At 45.0% G+C, this 15584-nt stretch overlaps 2 protein-coding genes across 6 annotated transcripts in view; both read right to left on the reverse strand.

Moving 5' to 3' along the window:
- Positions 1-1996: 1996 nt before the first annotated feature.
- OLFML3 (olfactomedin like 3) lies at positions 1997-4812 on the reverse strand. Its single transcript, XM_007977492.3, has 3 exons — positions 4609-4812; positions 3628-3913; positions 1997-3297 (listed from the first exon to the last, which is right to left on the reverse strand). The coding sequence occupies exons 1-3, from the start codon at positions 4720-4722 to the stop codon at positions 2477-2479; spliced, it is 1221 nt and encodes a 406-aa protein (XP_007975683.1). The 5' UTR covers positions 4723-4812; the 3' UTR covers positions 1997-2476.
- Positions 4813-6785: 1973 nt separating this feature from the next.
- HIPK1 (homeodomain interacting protein kinase 1) overlaps positions 6786-15584 on the reverse strand; it is a 49295-nt gene continuing 40496 nt past the window's right edge. For 4 of the 5 annotated variants that reach the window (XM_073008468.1, XM_037998063.2, XM_037998061.2 and 1 more), the window contains exons 14-16: positions 14434-14675; positions 12660-12790; positions 6786-11607 (exon numbers count right to left, since the gene is read on the reverse strand). In XM_073008468.1, coding sequence (XP_072864569.1) covers positions 11119-11607; positions 12660-12790; positions 14434-14675 — 862 coding nt within the window. In that variant the 3' untranslated portion in view covers positions 6786-11118. Of the gene's footprint in view, positions 11608-11954; positions 12014-12659; positions 12791-14433; positions 14676-15584 lie in introns of all 5 variants that reach the window. The other variant, XM_037998064.2, reaches the window with a different exon arrangement.

Raw genomic sequence — 15584 nt, forward strand, 5'->3', positions numbered from 1 at the left:
CAGAAAAGCCTGAATGAACTTTTCCAGAGAAATTGTAAGCCTAAAAAAAAGAAAAGATGCTTTTTGCTTTTTTTTTCTTTCTCATGGAGGTGGAATCAGGCAAAGATAGATGCCACAAAGACGAGCACACACATGTAACGCGGAAGAAGCTGGTTACCTGGTTTTCATGGAAGTGACAAGGCGTTAAGAATGTACTTCAAATACACGTTCCTTGACATCACTTATACACCCGGAGTCTCAGGTTATGCTCTCATCAAGGGCATCAGAGCAGCTCCTGGTGTTTGGTGCTCTAACAAGGTCACTCCAGAGACACAACCCTACCCTACAGCCTCCCGTCACACACAGCTACACAGCTAGCAGACAAGCTCCCCTGCCACACGTGGGCACACATACACATACAGTCACACTAGGGAGACGACAAGCACCTCTACCACACACTGTCAGTGCCGCCCCCCCCCCCCCCCCCCACCAACCCCACAGTCACACCAGGGAGCAGACAGGGACCTCTGCCACACACAAGCACCCTTCACCCACAACACACAGTCACGCCAGGGAGCAGACAAGCTCCCTTTCCACCTGGGGCACCCACAGTCCCCACGCTGCGCTGCCAGCCCTGTGGCCCAGACCCCATTCTCCAGGCCTGCGCTCAGAATGCCCTTCCCCCTCAGCCCCTCCCTGTGCACCACGTGCGCCGCAGCCAGCTGTTCCGTGGGCAGACCCTTCCGTGGGCTGACAGGTGGTGATTACTGTTGCCAGCCCCACATTAGGAGAGAACTGAATGGGAGAGAGCCCCTGCCTGCCCCAGGCTCCCTACAATAGCGCCTTTGTGAGGCGCTTCACTGTCTGTCTTTCCCCTTCCTCATCAACCTGTATCTGGAGCAGCTCTGCCTGAGGAGAAAAGAAAAAAAGACAAAGGGAGGCTCACAGGGCCCTGACGGAGCCACCCCACCCGGGGCGGGAAGGCAGGCTGTGCTTTGGGGAGAAGGCTGTGCCCCTTCCTCGCACTTGGCTAGGGCAAATAACCAAGAGGACCCCCAGGGCTGCCTGAGGTGGACTCCTCATAAAAGCAGTGGATCCTGCCCATCAGCCAGCCTTGCCCCTGCGCGCTGAGCACGAAGCAGTGAGGGTGAGGCCGGGATGGGAGCCTGGTGCAGAAATCAGCAGATTCCTGGAGACTGGAGTCCAAAGCCCGGAGCCTTCCTCCTCCTCTCCCTTCTCCCTTCCCCAGATTACCCTCTGCAATCCAACACCAGAGGCCAGGGTATGGGCCAGAGAGGGTTAAGTTTCCAGAAGTCCTGACGGGTTCTGGCCAGGTTCAGGGCTGGAGTGGGTAGGTGAGGATGATGAGGGTGGAGAAGAGGAAAGCAGGAATAGGCTGCGGACCGGGTAAGGCCAACATCTGGGACATGGTCACTGCCCCTCCTCCCTGCCCAAACCGCAGACGCTGTGGCAGCAGGAAAATCAGAGCAGTTTAGACCAAGAACGATTGTGCAACCTGGCCCTGCAGGAGCGCAACGCTGGAGGTGGGAGTGGAGAGGTCTGGGGTGCGGGGCAGAGTCCGCTTTAGAGGAGAAACTTCAGTTCTTACTAAAAACACAGGCAGGCATTCAGGGCTCTGGTTTCCACCCTAGACTGCAATGCAACTAACATCCATTTTGTACTTCAAAATCCTCTGAGAATCGGAATTGGAAGCTCTGCCCTGGGCCCCAGTGTCTCTCAGTCAGAGGCACGGTGCCACTGAGGTTCTGGGATGGCTGCTGTGGATTGGCTGCTGTGGATGGCAGTGGGTGTGGAAGGAGGCCTTTTGCCCAGCCTCCTAAAGTGGCGGGATTCTGCCGCTTCCCCCAGGCGCCTCACTGTAAACTCTTCCTCAGCAAAGGGAGCCCAGCCAAGTCCTTAATATGGCTCAAGGAGTGCGGTTGGGTTGGGAGGGAGAAAATGGATGGTCAGGGGGAAGTTTGATCTGAGGGCTACCCAAACACACACAAGAGAGGAGTAGTGGATTTTCCTTTTAATGCAAAATGTTGCAATACAAAACAGTGTGGAGAAAGTCCTGTTCCTCAGGACACTGAAGGGAGGAGTGAGGAAGAGAGGGCAGAGCTGGACGTCTCCTCCTATTTCTCCCTCCCCAAATCACTCTGAGGGCAAAACACTGCTGCGTGCTCCTGGGGCCTGCCCCCATACAAGGTCAGTGCTCTGGGTCTGGGTCATCTTAGTCTGAAATTTGTTGACGTGGGGCAGGAGAGCAGGAGGGAACATTGACGGTTTTGACTCTTTGAGCTCTACAAGGATTACTCAGGATCTGGAGTTCTGTATGAAACAAAGGAGCTGCAAGAATTTGATTGCCATTGGCTAAAAATGTAGAGGATTTGAGCCACAACTGGCCCACATTTGAAGAATGAGGAACAGGAAATTTAGTGGGGATATAATATAAATGTATGGGAGTAAGAAAGATGCAAAAAACAAGGCTGGTTCCTCAAACCTCCTCCTCTTTTTTCCTCATCTCCAGCTTATAGACAATCTGGTAGCCATCATCCCAGGCATAGAGCTGGCGTTCTCGGGGATTATAGCGGAGGCTGGCATGGGCACCATATCTGCGGGGAAAATAAGGGAGTGCTGCCCGTTCAGGGGCCAGGGTGCCGCTGGCATCAAAGGAGCACTGGATGCGGGCCCGACTGGCAGGACGGGTGTTATAGACGACATAGAGGGTCCCACAGATGACAAAGGCAGCCTCAGCATTCTCTCTGGGACACGGTGTGTCCCACTGCTGCTCTGTGTCCAGTGTCTGTGGATCTAACTTGGCCAGACACAAGTGCCTGTCATCCTCTCGGGTGGCATAGACAGCCCAAAGACCTTCCTCATCAGCTGCCAGGTCGATGTAGGTGTCTGCTGTCAGACCGTATGGGGGAATCAACCCCTCTGCTGGGAATACTGAGCTGTCCACCACTGTCCGGTTTGCCAGGTGGAATTTGATGAGCTGCAAAGTGTTCTCCAGCTCACCACCCCCGCCAGGTCTTCCAGGAGGCCTCCGGGCAAAATAAAGAAAGCCACCATATACCAGCTGCCCTGTGCCTACCCAGGGAAAGGGCACCCGGACTCGGGAAGCTTTCCGGGCAGCCATGGCAAGGGTGAAGTCACGCAGCCTTGGGAAGACAAAGGCTGTGTCATTCTGTGTCCCATCTAACACGTAGATCTTCTCTGTTTGCCCCAGTGGATCCTTGGTCCATAGACCAGCTGGGCCACCAAATCGCTTCAGAATCTTCATTGATCTCACTTGAGAGATTGTGTAGCCACAGTCTGATGAGAAAAGCACAGGAAAAGGAAATAGAGGCAAGAATTAGATGCCTCCAGCAGGAACTCCCCCAGGGTGGGCGATCTGGAGAATAGTGAGCATTTGCCCAGTGGATGCCTCCACTCTTAGGGAGAATTGAGAAAGGGCAGGTACCACAGCGGCCTGGATCCCCGGAACCTCTCCTTAATAGACCTGGCATTACAGAGGTTTCCCTGAAACAGATTCCAGAAGACAGAGCCACAATGGACTGGGACAAAGAGAAAAAAAGAGTAAGAAGCTAGGAAGGAAGAGTATCAGTTCTGAGAGATTTAGGGGCCTGCTTTTAGATCATTTACCTGTCACCATATCATACTTCTCATTTCTTCTTCCCTTGCCTTTGGTCCCAGGGCCTCCAGTCACCTTCTCATCAAACTCTACACAGGGCAGAGCTGGGTTCTGGGTCTCCAGATAGTCCACCTCCCGCTCCAGACGATCCACTCTCCCGGAGATGGTGTCAGCCTCAGTTCTGAGTGCCTCCCGCTCCTTCTCTGCCACCTCCAGCAGTGGCAGCATCTTGTTCTTGAAGTCCCGCAGCTCAGCAGCATGCCGACTACTCTGGTCCTGGCACTGGGCCAGCCGTTCCTGAAGGGATGGGGGATCAGGAGGGAGGCTGCAGGGTTACAACTCCCAGGCAGGGAGAGGCCCAACTCGGGAGTCAGGAATGGGAAAAAAAGAGAAAACTCAGCCAGGCTTCAATATCCCCTTCCATTCCTGCAGAAAAGGAAACCAGATGTGCAGAGGTGCTAAATGTGTGAAGAGCCTAACTGAGATTCACCTAGGCCCCTACCCCGACTCCGTGTCCTCCAGCCCGCGTTCTCTGTGAGCAGTGCCACTGAGTCACCTGAGCCTCTAGGCAGGTCTAAGCGCATGAAGGTGTGAAGAGGTCTCTGCTCCCTTAGCAATTATCCTCTGGGAACTAAAATGCTACAGATCTCAACCTGTTAAAAAGACAGGAAATTATAGATTCCCTGGGAACCTCCAACTTCAACAGAATCATCAGCTCCTCCGGAGAGGCGGCCCCACAATCTTGGTTCTCGTTTCCACTCTGCCCCCTTATTCTATCTAATCCCAGAGTTAAAACGCAAAAGTCTATTTGCTTTGGAATTGTTCTATGTGGGGAAAGAGGAGGGCTTGTCATTCTGAAGGTCCTCTTATTAAGGGAGAATTTTCTGTAGAGTCTTACAGAGCCCTTTCTTGTTATCCCCAGATCCCTAACAAACTGGTTGAACCAATAGACCTGGAATCCTTCTAGGCTGGGCTAGAAGGGGGTCCCTCACCTCTAAAGCAGCTAGTCGGCGTTCCATGTACTCCACCAGGTGGTGCTGCTGTCCTTGAAGGGGTCCCGACCATGACAAAAGGAAGAAGATGAGGAGAGGGGTGCTGGGCCCCATGGCAGCCGGGAGAGTGGTGCCAGAGTAGAAGGAACTTACAGTCGGCCTCTTCCCCTCAAGCCTGAGGGTTAGCTTTGGAGGCGGGGTGGGGGCGGTGCCTTCTCTCTTTCTGATCTCTGGGTCTCTCTCACTACTCTGGAATGCTTTCAGTCTCTTTACAATCCCCACCCCCTCCTTTCCGCCAGGATTGATCAAACACAGATGGCCCCATTGCACAGCAGCCAGAAGCCTTAACCTCCTCCCGCCTAGGCTGTAGGCCCCCCTGGAGGGGAAAGAGATGGAAACCCAAAGGCAGAGGCCTCTGGGCAGTCAAGCAGGAAAGCTAGCTGCAGGAAGCAGAGACCCCACAGAAAACTCAGCAAACGCCATTCCTGTTTCAGGAAAGTTTCACCAGTGCTGACTTCTTAAGAAACTGACATCTTTCATTAATCCTTCCCTTCCCTGCAATGAGTGGGTTGTTTTCAGCCTTGTTCAGTAGAAGCTCGAAGCTGGGGAGGTGAGATTTGAGGGGAGGAAGCAGGAAAAAAAAGGCCCAAGTGGTCAAGCCCAACTTATTCTAAAGCTCATTGGCGCCACCTTGTGCTAAGCACCTAGTGTCATCTCTCATGATTAATAAACTAAGGCTTAGACTCACCCCACGAGGAAAATTTTCCACAAAAGCCAAATATATTGAATTTACAGGGGTTTTCACCACTAAAATGCAGATTTCCCCCAAGACTATCCAATTACTACTTTGGATAGGCTTGGATTGGCTATGCAAATATCTCTCTGATTTAGCCCAAGGAAAATATAACTGAGATTAAAAAAAAAAAAAAAAAAAAAGAGGTCACTGAGTAGTAAATTAACTCTTGATTGTCTGGAAGTAAGGCTGACAGCAGCGCTGTTTTACATGGCTTTCCTTTGCTTGAAAGAGGCCAGGTATATTCTCTCACCAAAACTGAGGAGTGTTCAATGAGTTCACATTAATTTACTATACATTCATTTATTGTGGGGGGGGGCGGAATCTGAAATACATATACATATATGTATGTTGTTGCAGTCTCAATCAGTGTATTCTGACCCCCTTACTACTGGGAGAAAAGACTGTTGGTTATTTCTCTCGGTTGTGGTCCAAAAGGGTATTTCTGAGTGTTTCTCATTTCCATACCCCAACTAAGGCTGCAGGAGCATCCGAAATGAATTAATGGCCACCATAAGGTAGACATGGCCTGACACACAGGTAAAAAAAAAAAAAAAAAAAAAAATCAAATAGAGCATTTACTCAGAGACCTGCAGTCGTTAATCCAAACAACCCCCTATTTCTTTATCGGAAGAAATTCTACTCACTTTAGAATCAAGAGAATCTGCCGGGCGCGGTGGCTCAAGCCTGTAATCCCAGCACTTTGGGAGGCCGAGATGGGTGGATCACGAGGTCAGGAGATCGAGACCATCCTGGCTAACACAGTGAAACCCCGTCTCTACTAAAAATACAAAAAAATTAGCCGGGCGTGGTGGCAGGCGCCTGTAGTCCCTGCTACTCGGGAGGCTGAGGCAGGAGAATGGCGTGAACCCAGGAGGCGGAGCTTGCAGTGAGCCGAGATAGTGCCACTGCACTCCAGCCTGGGCGACAGAGCAAGACTCTGCCTCAAAAAAAAAAAAAAAAAAAAAAAAAAAAGAGAATCTGACAGAGAGGTTCCTTCTCTAAAAAGGACCATGACTCTTAACGGTACAGCTTGAAAGGAGGGGAAAAATAGCAGCTTCCTGTGGTGACTCATCTTTTCATTCTGCTACTGCTATTTGGCAAAATACACTAGGAAACAAAGCTTAATTAGCCTGTCTCAGATGTCTTCTACCTCTTTCAAAGTGTCAGATCCAGATGATGTGAAGTAAGGGCCCTGGACACTGCATTCTTGGGAAGTATTCCCTGCCAAACCCTATTCATTTCCAGTATGGAGATTTGTATGAAGAATGAAATTGTCTCTAGTACTCTACTGATGTTCAAATATAATATGCTTAGCCACTTTCAAAGACATCATTTATTGATCCCCTTTATATCCTATAACAGAAGTCAAAAACAGCCACGATTCAGAAAATTTACCCATTTTATTGATGCATTACAATTGCTCTACATTTTACCATATTATGTAGAAAATACTGAAAATACAAGCTACTTTGTAAAACCAAAGACAAACATTGAATCCAAAGATAAACTATGTTTTACACAATGGACCCTTTTCCCATAGTTAGTATTAAATTTTAAATATCTATTTCTTTTGTTAAAATGATTATTTTACATACTCCCTAAGTACATCTGCATTACAAACATAGCTCAGTAATTCTCAGAAACTATCTGTTTCTAGAGGCTTGTTGTAAAAGAAAGCGCACAACCAAAAAAAGGGAGAAAGCAAAAAGAGTTTAAATCACACACAATAACTAGCATATCAAATACATTTAATAAAGTAGGAATTCCATTGCAATATCAAGGATTCAAAGCAGAAATACTAACATTACATATAATGTACATATAATGTACTGCTACATGTAGTGAGATTATTTTTCAAGCTGAATTGAAACCACACATTATATAAAGTTTAGCAACAAACAACCATGTAGACATGCTGCACCATCTATCAGTTTTAAAAAAAAAAATCAAAATAGGAAGCAGGCTCGGGCCACTCCTGTCACTGAGAGGCAATTTCATTTCCTATCCTAAAACAAACCATCTCAACTAGTGAATTTTTGCATAATAATGCTGAATAAAACACACATTACTGTGCTTGCCTGGCCAAGGGCAGTCAAGCTTAGCCCCTCTAGTGGAGGACAATGGATGAGCAATCACAAAAGCAGGCTCAGAATGGCCAGAACTGTTTGAAACGGAGTTCTTATTCCTGGGGTTGGTGTTTCAGCTGAGCACTGAAAATAATATCACCTCCTGGGAGCTATTAAAAACTCTGGAGTGACCAAGTGTCCCTATGAACCCAGAGTGGCTACACTGAACCCTTCCCGGCTTCTTCTCTCACCTGGAAAGGAAGAAGCTGGAAATGCAAGTTCGGAGAGAGGACTTAAAGCCTTAAGCTGGTTTGAGGTCAGGTCACTGTGACCCAGGCCAGCTGCTCACTAAATTCACCGGGCTTCCTCCCTTTCTGTCAGGGCCAACAATGTTAAGCCCCAGGGACAGAATCTAAAGCCACACTGAGCACATACATACACATTCAGCAGACACAGGTGGATTTTTATGTTGGAAAATCGGAAATGCCAGTTTGCAGACTAAGACTGAAAAATCTCTAAAGTTTTTAAAGCCACACACTGCTAGTCAAGTGATTAACGTAACAATACAAGCTCTTGGTATTATCCTTTTCTGTGGAGTTTAGACTCCTATCTTAAGTGGTATCTGCTTATTGGACTGGGGGCAGGAATGTGGTTTGGTTTTGTTTCCTGCATCTCATTTCTTACAAAAACAACAAATCTTGTCCCTTATAGAAAAAAGACAAGGAACAAAAAAATTTGTCCTTTAGAAACCAGACCTGTGTTCCAACAAGAAAATCAGAATGTGCTTGGCAAAAAGGAGACACAAAGATCACACATGTTGACCAGAAAACTGTATGACACTAGTGACAGAAATTATACAAACTGCTTGGCTATCTTGACCAATATAGTGCTGAAAACACAACTCAATATAATGATTTTTAAAAATAAAGAAAACACAACATGTTCCTGGTAGGCTGTACTGACTACCTGCCCCATCTTGGAAGCCCTTACTCCTTACAATGAAGAAACTCCAAATACTTTGACAGCTCCTCGGTGTTCAACCTGGTACAGAGCTGGCTGACCAGGCTCCATGAAATCTCCCATCTCCATCCTGCACCTCCTTGACACCATCTCTATCTACATAGAACCAGTCCTAAAATTATATCTCAAATATATCATTTTCAATTCAGATGGAACACACCTGTATTTTAGGATTAACCTTCTTTCCCCAAATCCTTTATGGGCAGGAATGTCCCCATCCCCAGTACCTTCTACTTGACCCAGATCCGTGCAGGAGCTGAGAGTACCAGGACAATTTCACAGCTTGAAGGGCCCCAAGACTCTACAAGCTGTTAAAAAAGAAACCTCAAAAGCCTCAATGACTCAACAGGCTTTGGTTCCTTCTCTATATTCTTCACCAGCTAAGAAACCTTTCTGTGAGCTCCTTGTCACCAGCGGCACCACAAAACTCCTCCTCAATAGTGTGGGGACATGGTAAGCAATACAATAGGCTCTTTGGTATAAACTCATCTGTTATATGTTTTTTCAACAAGCAAATATTTTACTAGGAATGTCAACTATTTGCAGGAAGGACTGCCACATGGGAAAAGGAAAAAAAAATTCATTCTAAAAGTGATTGCACATACTTTAAAAGAATGCATATTTAATATTGGCTTGACTCCTCTCACCTGCTTCCTGAATTCTCACAGAAGCAAGGGAGCAATGCACAGTGAGAGAGCCACATGGGGAAAATGCTTCTGTGAGAACTCAGCTGAGAATCCAAAATGGAAAGGGGTAGAGGTGGTGGTAAAGGAGAAAAGCTGCTGTTTTTATTTTTCAATGTTGGCAGGGAAACTGAGAACAATGCATTTACACAACACAGCTACTAATCCTGTTCTGATAAATCCCGTGAACAACTTAGGGTCCCCGGGGGCTTGCTGGTCCATCCTAAGGCAAGCTCACTGTAAACTCTATTAACCACTACATTATCATATAAGGCACTACAATAAGGGAAGGAGGGAGAAAGGGAAGGAAGAGACACACACTGAAAAACTCCTCACCAGACACACCTGTGCAAAACAATTCCAAGGGTCTCCTCTCCTTGCAGGCAATGCCCCTGCTCATTCAGCACTACAGTAATATGCTCTAATATAATTGCAATTAGTTCACATACATTCCAACAAGTATCAGTTCATTTTGGTTTAAATACAACGGGGACATCAATCCATCTCCCGGATAACACTGGAGGATCACATACACACTAAGTACACAATTCAAGTGTAATCACTACACATTTGATTACAAATAACATTTTGGGTTAGCAGGAAAAATTGCTTGTTATATTTTTCTAATCAATATGTACATATTTAATTATGTAAAATATTAAAACACCACCATTACAAAACTTCTAAAATATTTTTAAATTCAGTAATAAATTTTTAAAATATTTTTTGCAATTCCTACATGCACTTATTGTATAAGTCTTAATAAGAGAGCATTCAATTTGCTGCTGGCATACAAAGGAAGCTACTTTAAAGTATAAAAGCTATACACAAGAAATGTTCTTATCTGGTTTCAGGTTTTTTTAGCTTTCTCCCCAAACAAATCACATAAAACAGAAGGGAGAGATGAGCAAAACACAGAGGTGTAATATTGAAAATTCATACTAATCTTTAGGCAAAGCTCATCAATGCCAGTATCTCATAATAGACAGAGATTTTGCATATAATAAAACAACCACCACCATATAATAATAACCACCTTAATGGCTTTTACAATAAAAAAATTTAAGCTGAATCAGAGAGAGAAAGACTTTTTAAAAATAATTTAAAAAAGAATTCATGGTGCTTCATTTAAAAAGAATACTTGGTGTTTTCACATAGATATGGATTCTCTCACATTAAGTTACGAGCAAATGGTGAGCTGCCTTTTAAACACTACTTTATAACACACACAGGAGCAATTGAGAGAATCCCAATAGTAACATAGAGTAATACGTAATCAGTTTTGCAAAAATAACAATTACCCATTAAGTATAATATGACATTAAAACAAAACTGAAACTCTGTAAGTTTAAATGTCCAATAAACAAAGATGAGATTTTGAGGAGAAATGCCTGATAGTAAAAATACAGACTTGTGTAAGCTGCTGTTAAAATAAAATAGGCAAATAAGTCTGAGTTTATAAACAAACAAAAAGTAATGATTTTTCTTTTCTTGTCATCAGATTTCAACTCCTTCTATCAGCATTTTTCCTGACCAGCAATCACAATAACACAAAATGAAATAAAGAGGGGCTTCACTTGTTTTTAAAAGCATTTATAGAAATCAAGTCAGAGAGACAAAATATTTTTCAGAGGGTAACTTCACAACAATCTCTCTTCCTTGGTAACTGCAGAAGATGGGCATCTGAACTCTTCCAAGTACCAAAATTGCTGTCACAAAAATAAAGAATTTAAAAATAGGGCAAACTTTGGGAGACTACAACAATGCAGTCAACACTGAGACAGGTTCCCCCAGAGAAAAACTTTCTGCTTCAGTGGGCCCCTGCAGAACAAGTTGCTGGCTAAGAAGTTTCAAGAGGGTAAAGGAGGATCTCACCATAGCCCAATATTAAGAACTCAGGGCCAGGAGAAGGTAGCCATGACTCCTCCTCCCTCATGCTCACCAACTATAAGTAGGAATACTGGCTGATCTTGGTAGGACTCAGCGGGTATCCAGTGTAAATTGTTGAGCCTCGGGAAGACCCAATGTAGGACTGAGTGGCAAACTGGTGTTGGTACTGAGCAGGGGCCACGCTGGCAGAAGTGAGGAGGCTGGGCCCAACACTGACAGGGACCTGGTGCACCAAAGTGCTAGGGTGAGTGGTATAGGCTGCAGCATGCCTTGAGGAACCCTGTGGGGAGAAAAGATGAGCAATGGAGCTGGTTGAGCCCAGTGCAGCAGCAGAAGTGGGGGCAGCATACGTATACAGATGAGCCTGGCTTGGCAGATGAGCGGGGGCTGGGGCAAGGTGTGGGTGCCCCGTTGAGTGTAGCGGGCTGCCATGCTGGAAGGTGTAGGGGGCTTGGGAGAGAGGGGCCACAAACGCCTGCTGCCTGCGGGGGGCTGGGTTGCTGCTTCTCTCCTGTGAGGTTGGAGCCGCCGATGACTGCTGGTTCTGGAAGAAAGAAGGAAGTGAGGAATCTTGAGGTCACTCTGGTTCAGGGCACGAAAGGCCAAGTTAAGAGCTCAGGTCCTGACTTGTACTGTTTCTGAATGGGTATAGCACATAATCTCCCAGACTGGCATTGAATGCTGTCAGAAATCAGCCACCCCTCCCTCTGCCTCTTAGCAAGATAGATCCTAACTGGCTCAGGTAACAGCAGTTTGCTTATAAGTATGACAGGAAGAGGGAGAATCAAGAGATCATAGGGTTCCCCACTCCTGCAATTTAATAACTGGTGACTCAACTCACCCTATTCTGGAATCAGTAAATTTGAATTTTTCCTAACCTTTATTTCTTACCATTGCTTTCTTTTGTTCTTCTCCTCTAAGTTCTTCATACCCCTCTTGAAATGTGGAGCCTAAAATACATACACTAACTCAAACTTACATTTTCACTTGCATGTGCTCTCACACACTCTCTCTCATATTGAACTTTCTCACTACTGGTGGACATCATACAAGCACTTGAATTTTAGCCTCTAAGAATGAACACAAATAAAGTAACGAGAGAAGCAGAAGGGTGGGTTGGGGCAGGGGACATTCGAAGAGTGGGGAAGTCCCAAATCCCAGACTTCAGCAACAAGCAGGACCTAGAACCAGTTGAATTTGGTGGCCAGTGAGCTTTTCAGTCTCTTGACTCAAGTAAACAAGGTAAGGATCAGCTTACTTATGGCCTGAGGGATAAAGAGAATCTGGTCTCAAAGCATACGCCTATTACAGACATGGTTAAACTTCCCAGGCTCTTTCTAAATCCCAGACGTTTCTCTAACCTTCCATGGTAGACTTAGGGAGGTTTGATGGAAAACCTAGAATGTACATCCCGAACACAAAGAATGAATGATGAGATGCAGCACATGCAGTACGATGTAAGCCATAGAACACAAAATTGTTTGACACAAAAGGGGCTTCATTTGGCTTTATTCAGCATCCAGCCAGAAGCAGGGTTCTCCAGAAAGTAACAACAGTGCAGGGCCCAAAGAGAAGGCAGTAGCCCGTAGCGCTTACCTGGCTAAGGTTGAGTGGCTGTGCTGCACCGGTCCCCCCGCGTTGAGCTCGATACCCTGTGGGGGTGATACAGCATCCAGATGACTGCCCACTCACTGAAGCTACTGGCTTGGTCTTATTGCTCAGGAGACCTAAAAAAGCATCAGGCTTAATAGTTATGAGTAGACATCACTGAGCTAACCTCAGATGGCATCATATTAATTAGTCCACATTTGTATGCAGTTTGCAAGCGTTAAGGTCTCATGTATGTCTTACTTCCTCAATTCTATTTACCCCAGAAGAAAATAACCTGTATCACCCATTTCTTTTCTGTCTTGGCACAAATCTCCACATAGGAGATTTGTTCACTTAAATCAATATTATAAATATTATAATATTGATTATATACAATAATATAATATAGTTATATACAAGGAAGGACTGGAAATACAAATATGCTAAGACACCGTCCCTCTCTCTAAGAGTTTATAGTTTATGTAGGAAGGGATTAAACAAGCACAGAAATGACAATATGAAGCTGAGAAAGCTATTGGTAATTCTTAGGATATTAAAGTGTCAAGAGGGTTTAAAAGAAGGCAAACTTATATCTTGGGCACTTAACTGGCTTCAAATTCTAAGAAATTACAGGACAGCTGAATGTGAAATTTTGCTTGCTTCTGTGTTCCCATTAGGAAAACCAGAGCATCTATTCGGTGTTTCATGTGATAACCTATATTCTCTGGACCCAAGAGCGCACGGAGGTCCTAATAATTCTGTTCAGTAGCCTGGCATCAGGAAGCTCTCTCCCTTGTCTGCAATGGGACAACTGTCTACTTCCGAAAAGAATCACACAGAGGCGTAACACAATACCCTCAAATTATAACCCTGTTTATGTCTATGGCAGTAAGATAATACACAATAAAACATAATTTTTACAGGTATGGCCCAGGTTTATGTTGATACCTAAACTTCACCAACCCCTTTCTTGGTATGAAGTTGTCACTGAAAAGCAGCTACCTTGACAAAACTACATTGCCTGGCTCACTTGCATTTAGGTGGGGCCATGTGAGAAGTATTCACTCTATTTCCACTTATTTCCAGGCTAAAGAGATTAAAACATGTGTGTGCCTCCTTTAAACTTTCTCCTTCTGACTGGATGCTCAAGAATCAAACACTTGTACCAAGAAGTTATATGAGAGAGAATTAAAATTCTACTATGTTATGCTACAAAAATCTAGGATTTGTTACTGCAGCTATTACCCAACTAACACAATAACTGAACCAGGGAGCCTAAGTCCAGTATCTATCAGAGCAAAGAAGATGGAAGTAATTGGGTTGGTAATAAAACCAACAAAAGCATCACTGCTATGACACTGGGTGAGAAAAAAAATCTTAAGAATATAACTGTTTTCCAAAACACTTTTGTAGTCATTTTCAGTATTATCAACTCCTGTCTACATCTCAATTGCCGAATTCAAATCACCTATGGCAAACCTAATTGCCTAATACTTCTGGCAATATCACAGGTCTCGTCTGCTTTCTCCCATCAGCACTGAATGTGTTTCTGAGACTACAATCTCATTTGTGCATTAATCCAAGCAAAATAAACACAGGAAGATAAAGTGATGGCCAAAAATAATTTCACATTGTGCAGGGAACTGATTTCTGAATTAAGGACTCTTTAAGAATGTCTACACCACTGGTCTCTACCACTAACATAAGTGGATTATGGCAAAATATTTAAGCATACACACATCAAAGGAGAATTCAACTCAAGTTGTGAAGATATACTTACCTGAGGCCTGGGTTGCTACAGTGCAGTCACCAAGCTGAGTTTTCAGTGGAGGCACAATGATGGTGCGGGTGCCAGTGCCATCTGCCACAACTCTGCCAGGCCCCTCCAAAACGGGTCCACTATTGCCTCGGAGAGCACTCAGGGTATCAGTGGAATAAGGGCTGCTCAAAGAAGAGTCAGAGTCTGGAGAATCATTGACAGTGACATAACTGATGACATTAGACCTTGGCTTCAGGCTAGAGCTGAGGAAAAGAAAAATACATGAAAATTGAATTGTTCTTTTTTGTGTGTGTGACAGGGTCTTGTTCTGTCACCCAGGCTAGAGTGCAGTGGAGTGATCACAGTTCGCTGCAACCTCAACCTCCTGGGCTCAAGCTATCCTCCCATCTTAGCCTCCCAAGTAGCTGGGACTACAGGTGTGTACCACCATGCCCAACTGTTTTTATCTTTTGTAGTGATGAGATCTCATGATATTTCCCAGGCTGGTCTCAAATTCCTGGGCTCAAGTGATTTCCCACTTTGGCCTCCCAAAGTGCTAGGATTACAGGCATGAGCCACCAAACCGAGCTTCAATTGCCCTTTTAAGCAATGTTTCTTAGATGATCTGTCTCTGGTTCTCCCATGATAACAATGATGATAAAGATGGTAATAACAACGGTAATATTAGCAGCAGTTAACTTCTGAGTACTTATGTATCAAGCACTACTCTCATGCTCTACATACATCTCACTGAATCCTTACAACAATCCTATGAAGTAGGTACTATTAACACCATTTTGCAAATGAGGGAACTAAGGAATATGGAGATGATGAACTTGCCCAGGGTCACACAAGAAGTGATAAGTGGTGAAGACAGGATTCAGACCCAGGACAGAATGACTTCAGAGTCCACACCTCTAACACCTCCTATATATTGCTTCTACCATCTTACAATTGGTCCTTTTGAACTAACAGGCTCTAAATTCATTCTAAATTTTCTCTTCCAAGTTCACTTAAACTTCATTTATGTATGACTCTGTAAAGTCTCCTAAGTTACTTTCATGTGTGAATCCTACCTTCTTAGGTAAAAGCAAGAGGTCATTCCCTCTTCTGTATGCCCAACACCAAAAGCCCCATCGAAGGCTATGCTTCCAAAATACCTTTTTCTTCGG

This window comes from Chlorocebus sabaeus, chromosome 20 (genome assembly GCF_047675955.1).
Source record: "Chlorocebus sabaeus isolate Y175 chromosome 20, mChlSab1.0.hap1, whole genome shotgun sequence".
Classification (NCBI taxonomy): Eukaryota; Metazoa; Chordata; class Mammalia; order Primates; family Cercopithecidae; genus Chlorocebus; species Chlorocebus sabaeus.

Coding starts and splice junctions, on each gene's coding strand:
- OLFML3 (XM_007977492.3), bottom strand. CDS start 4,722: ATGGGGCCCAGCACCCCTCTCCTCATCTTCTTCCTTTTGTCATGGTCG. Junction 3,914..4,608: donor GCCGACTAGCTGCTTTAGAG/GTGAGGGACCCC, acceptor CCATCCCTTCAG/GAACGGCTGGCCCAGTGCCA. Junction 3,298..3,627: donor GAAGTATGATATGGTGACAG/GTAAATGATCTA, acceptor TTTTCTCATCAG/ACTGTGGCTACACAATCTCT.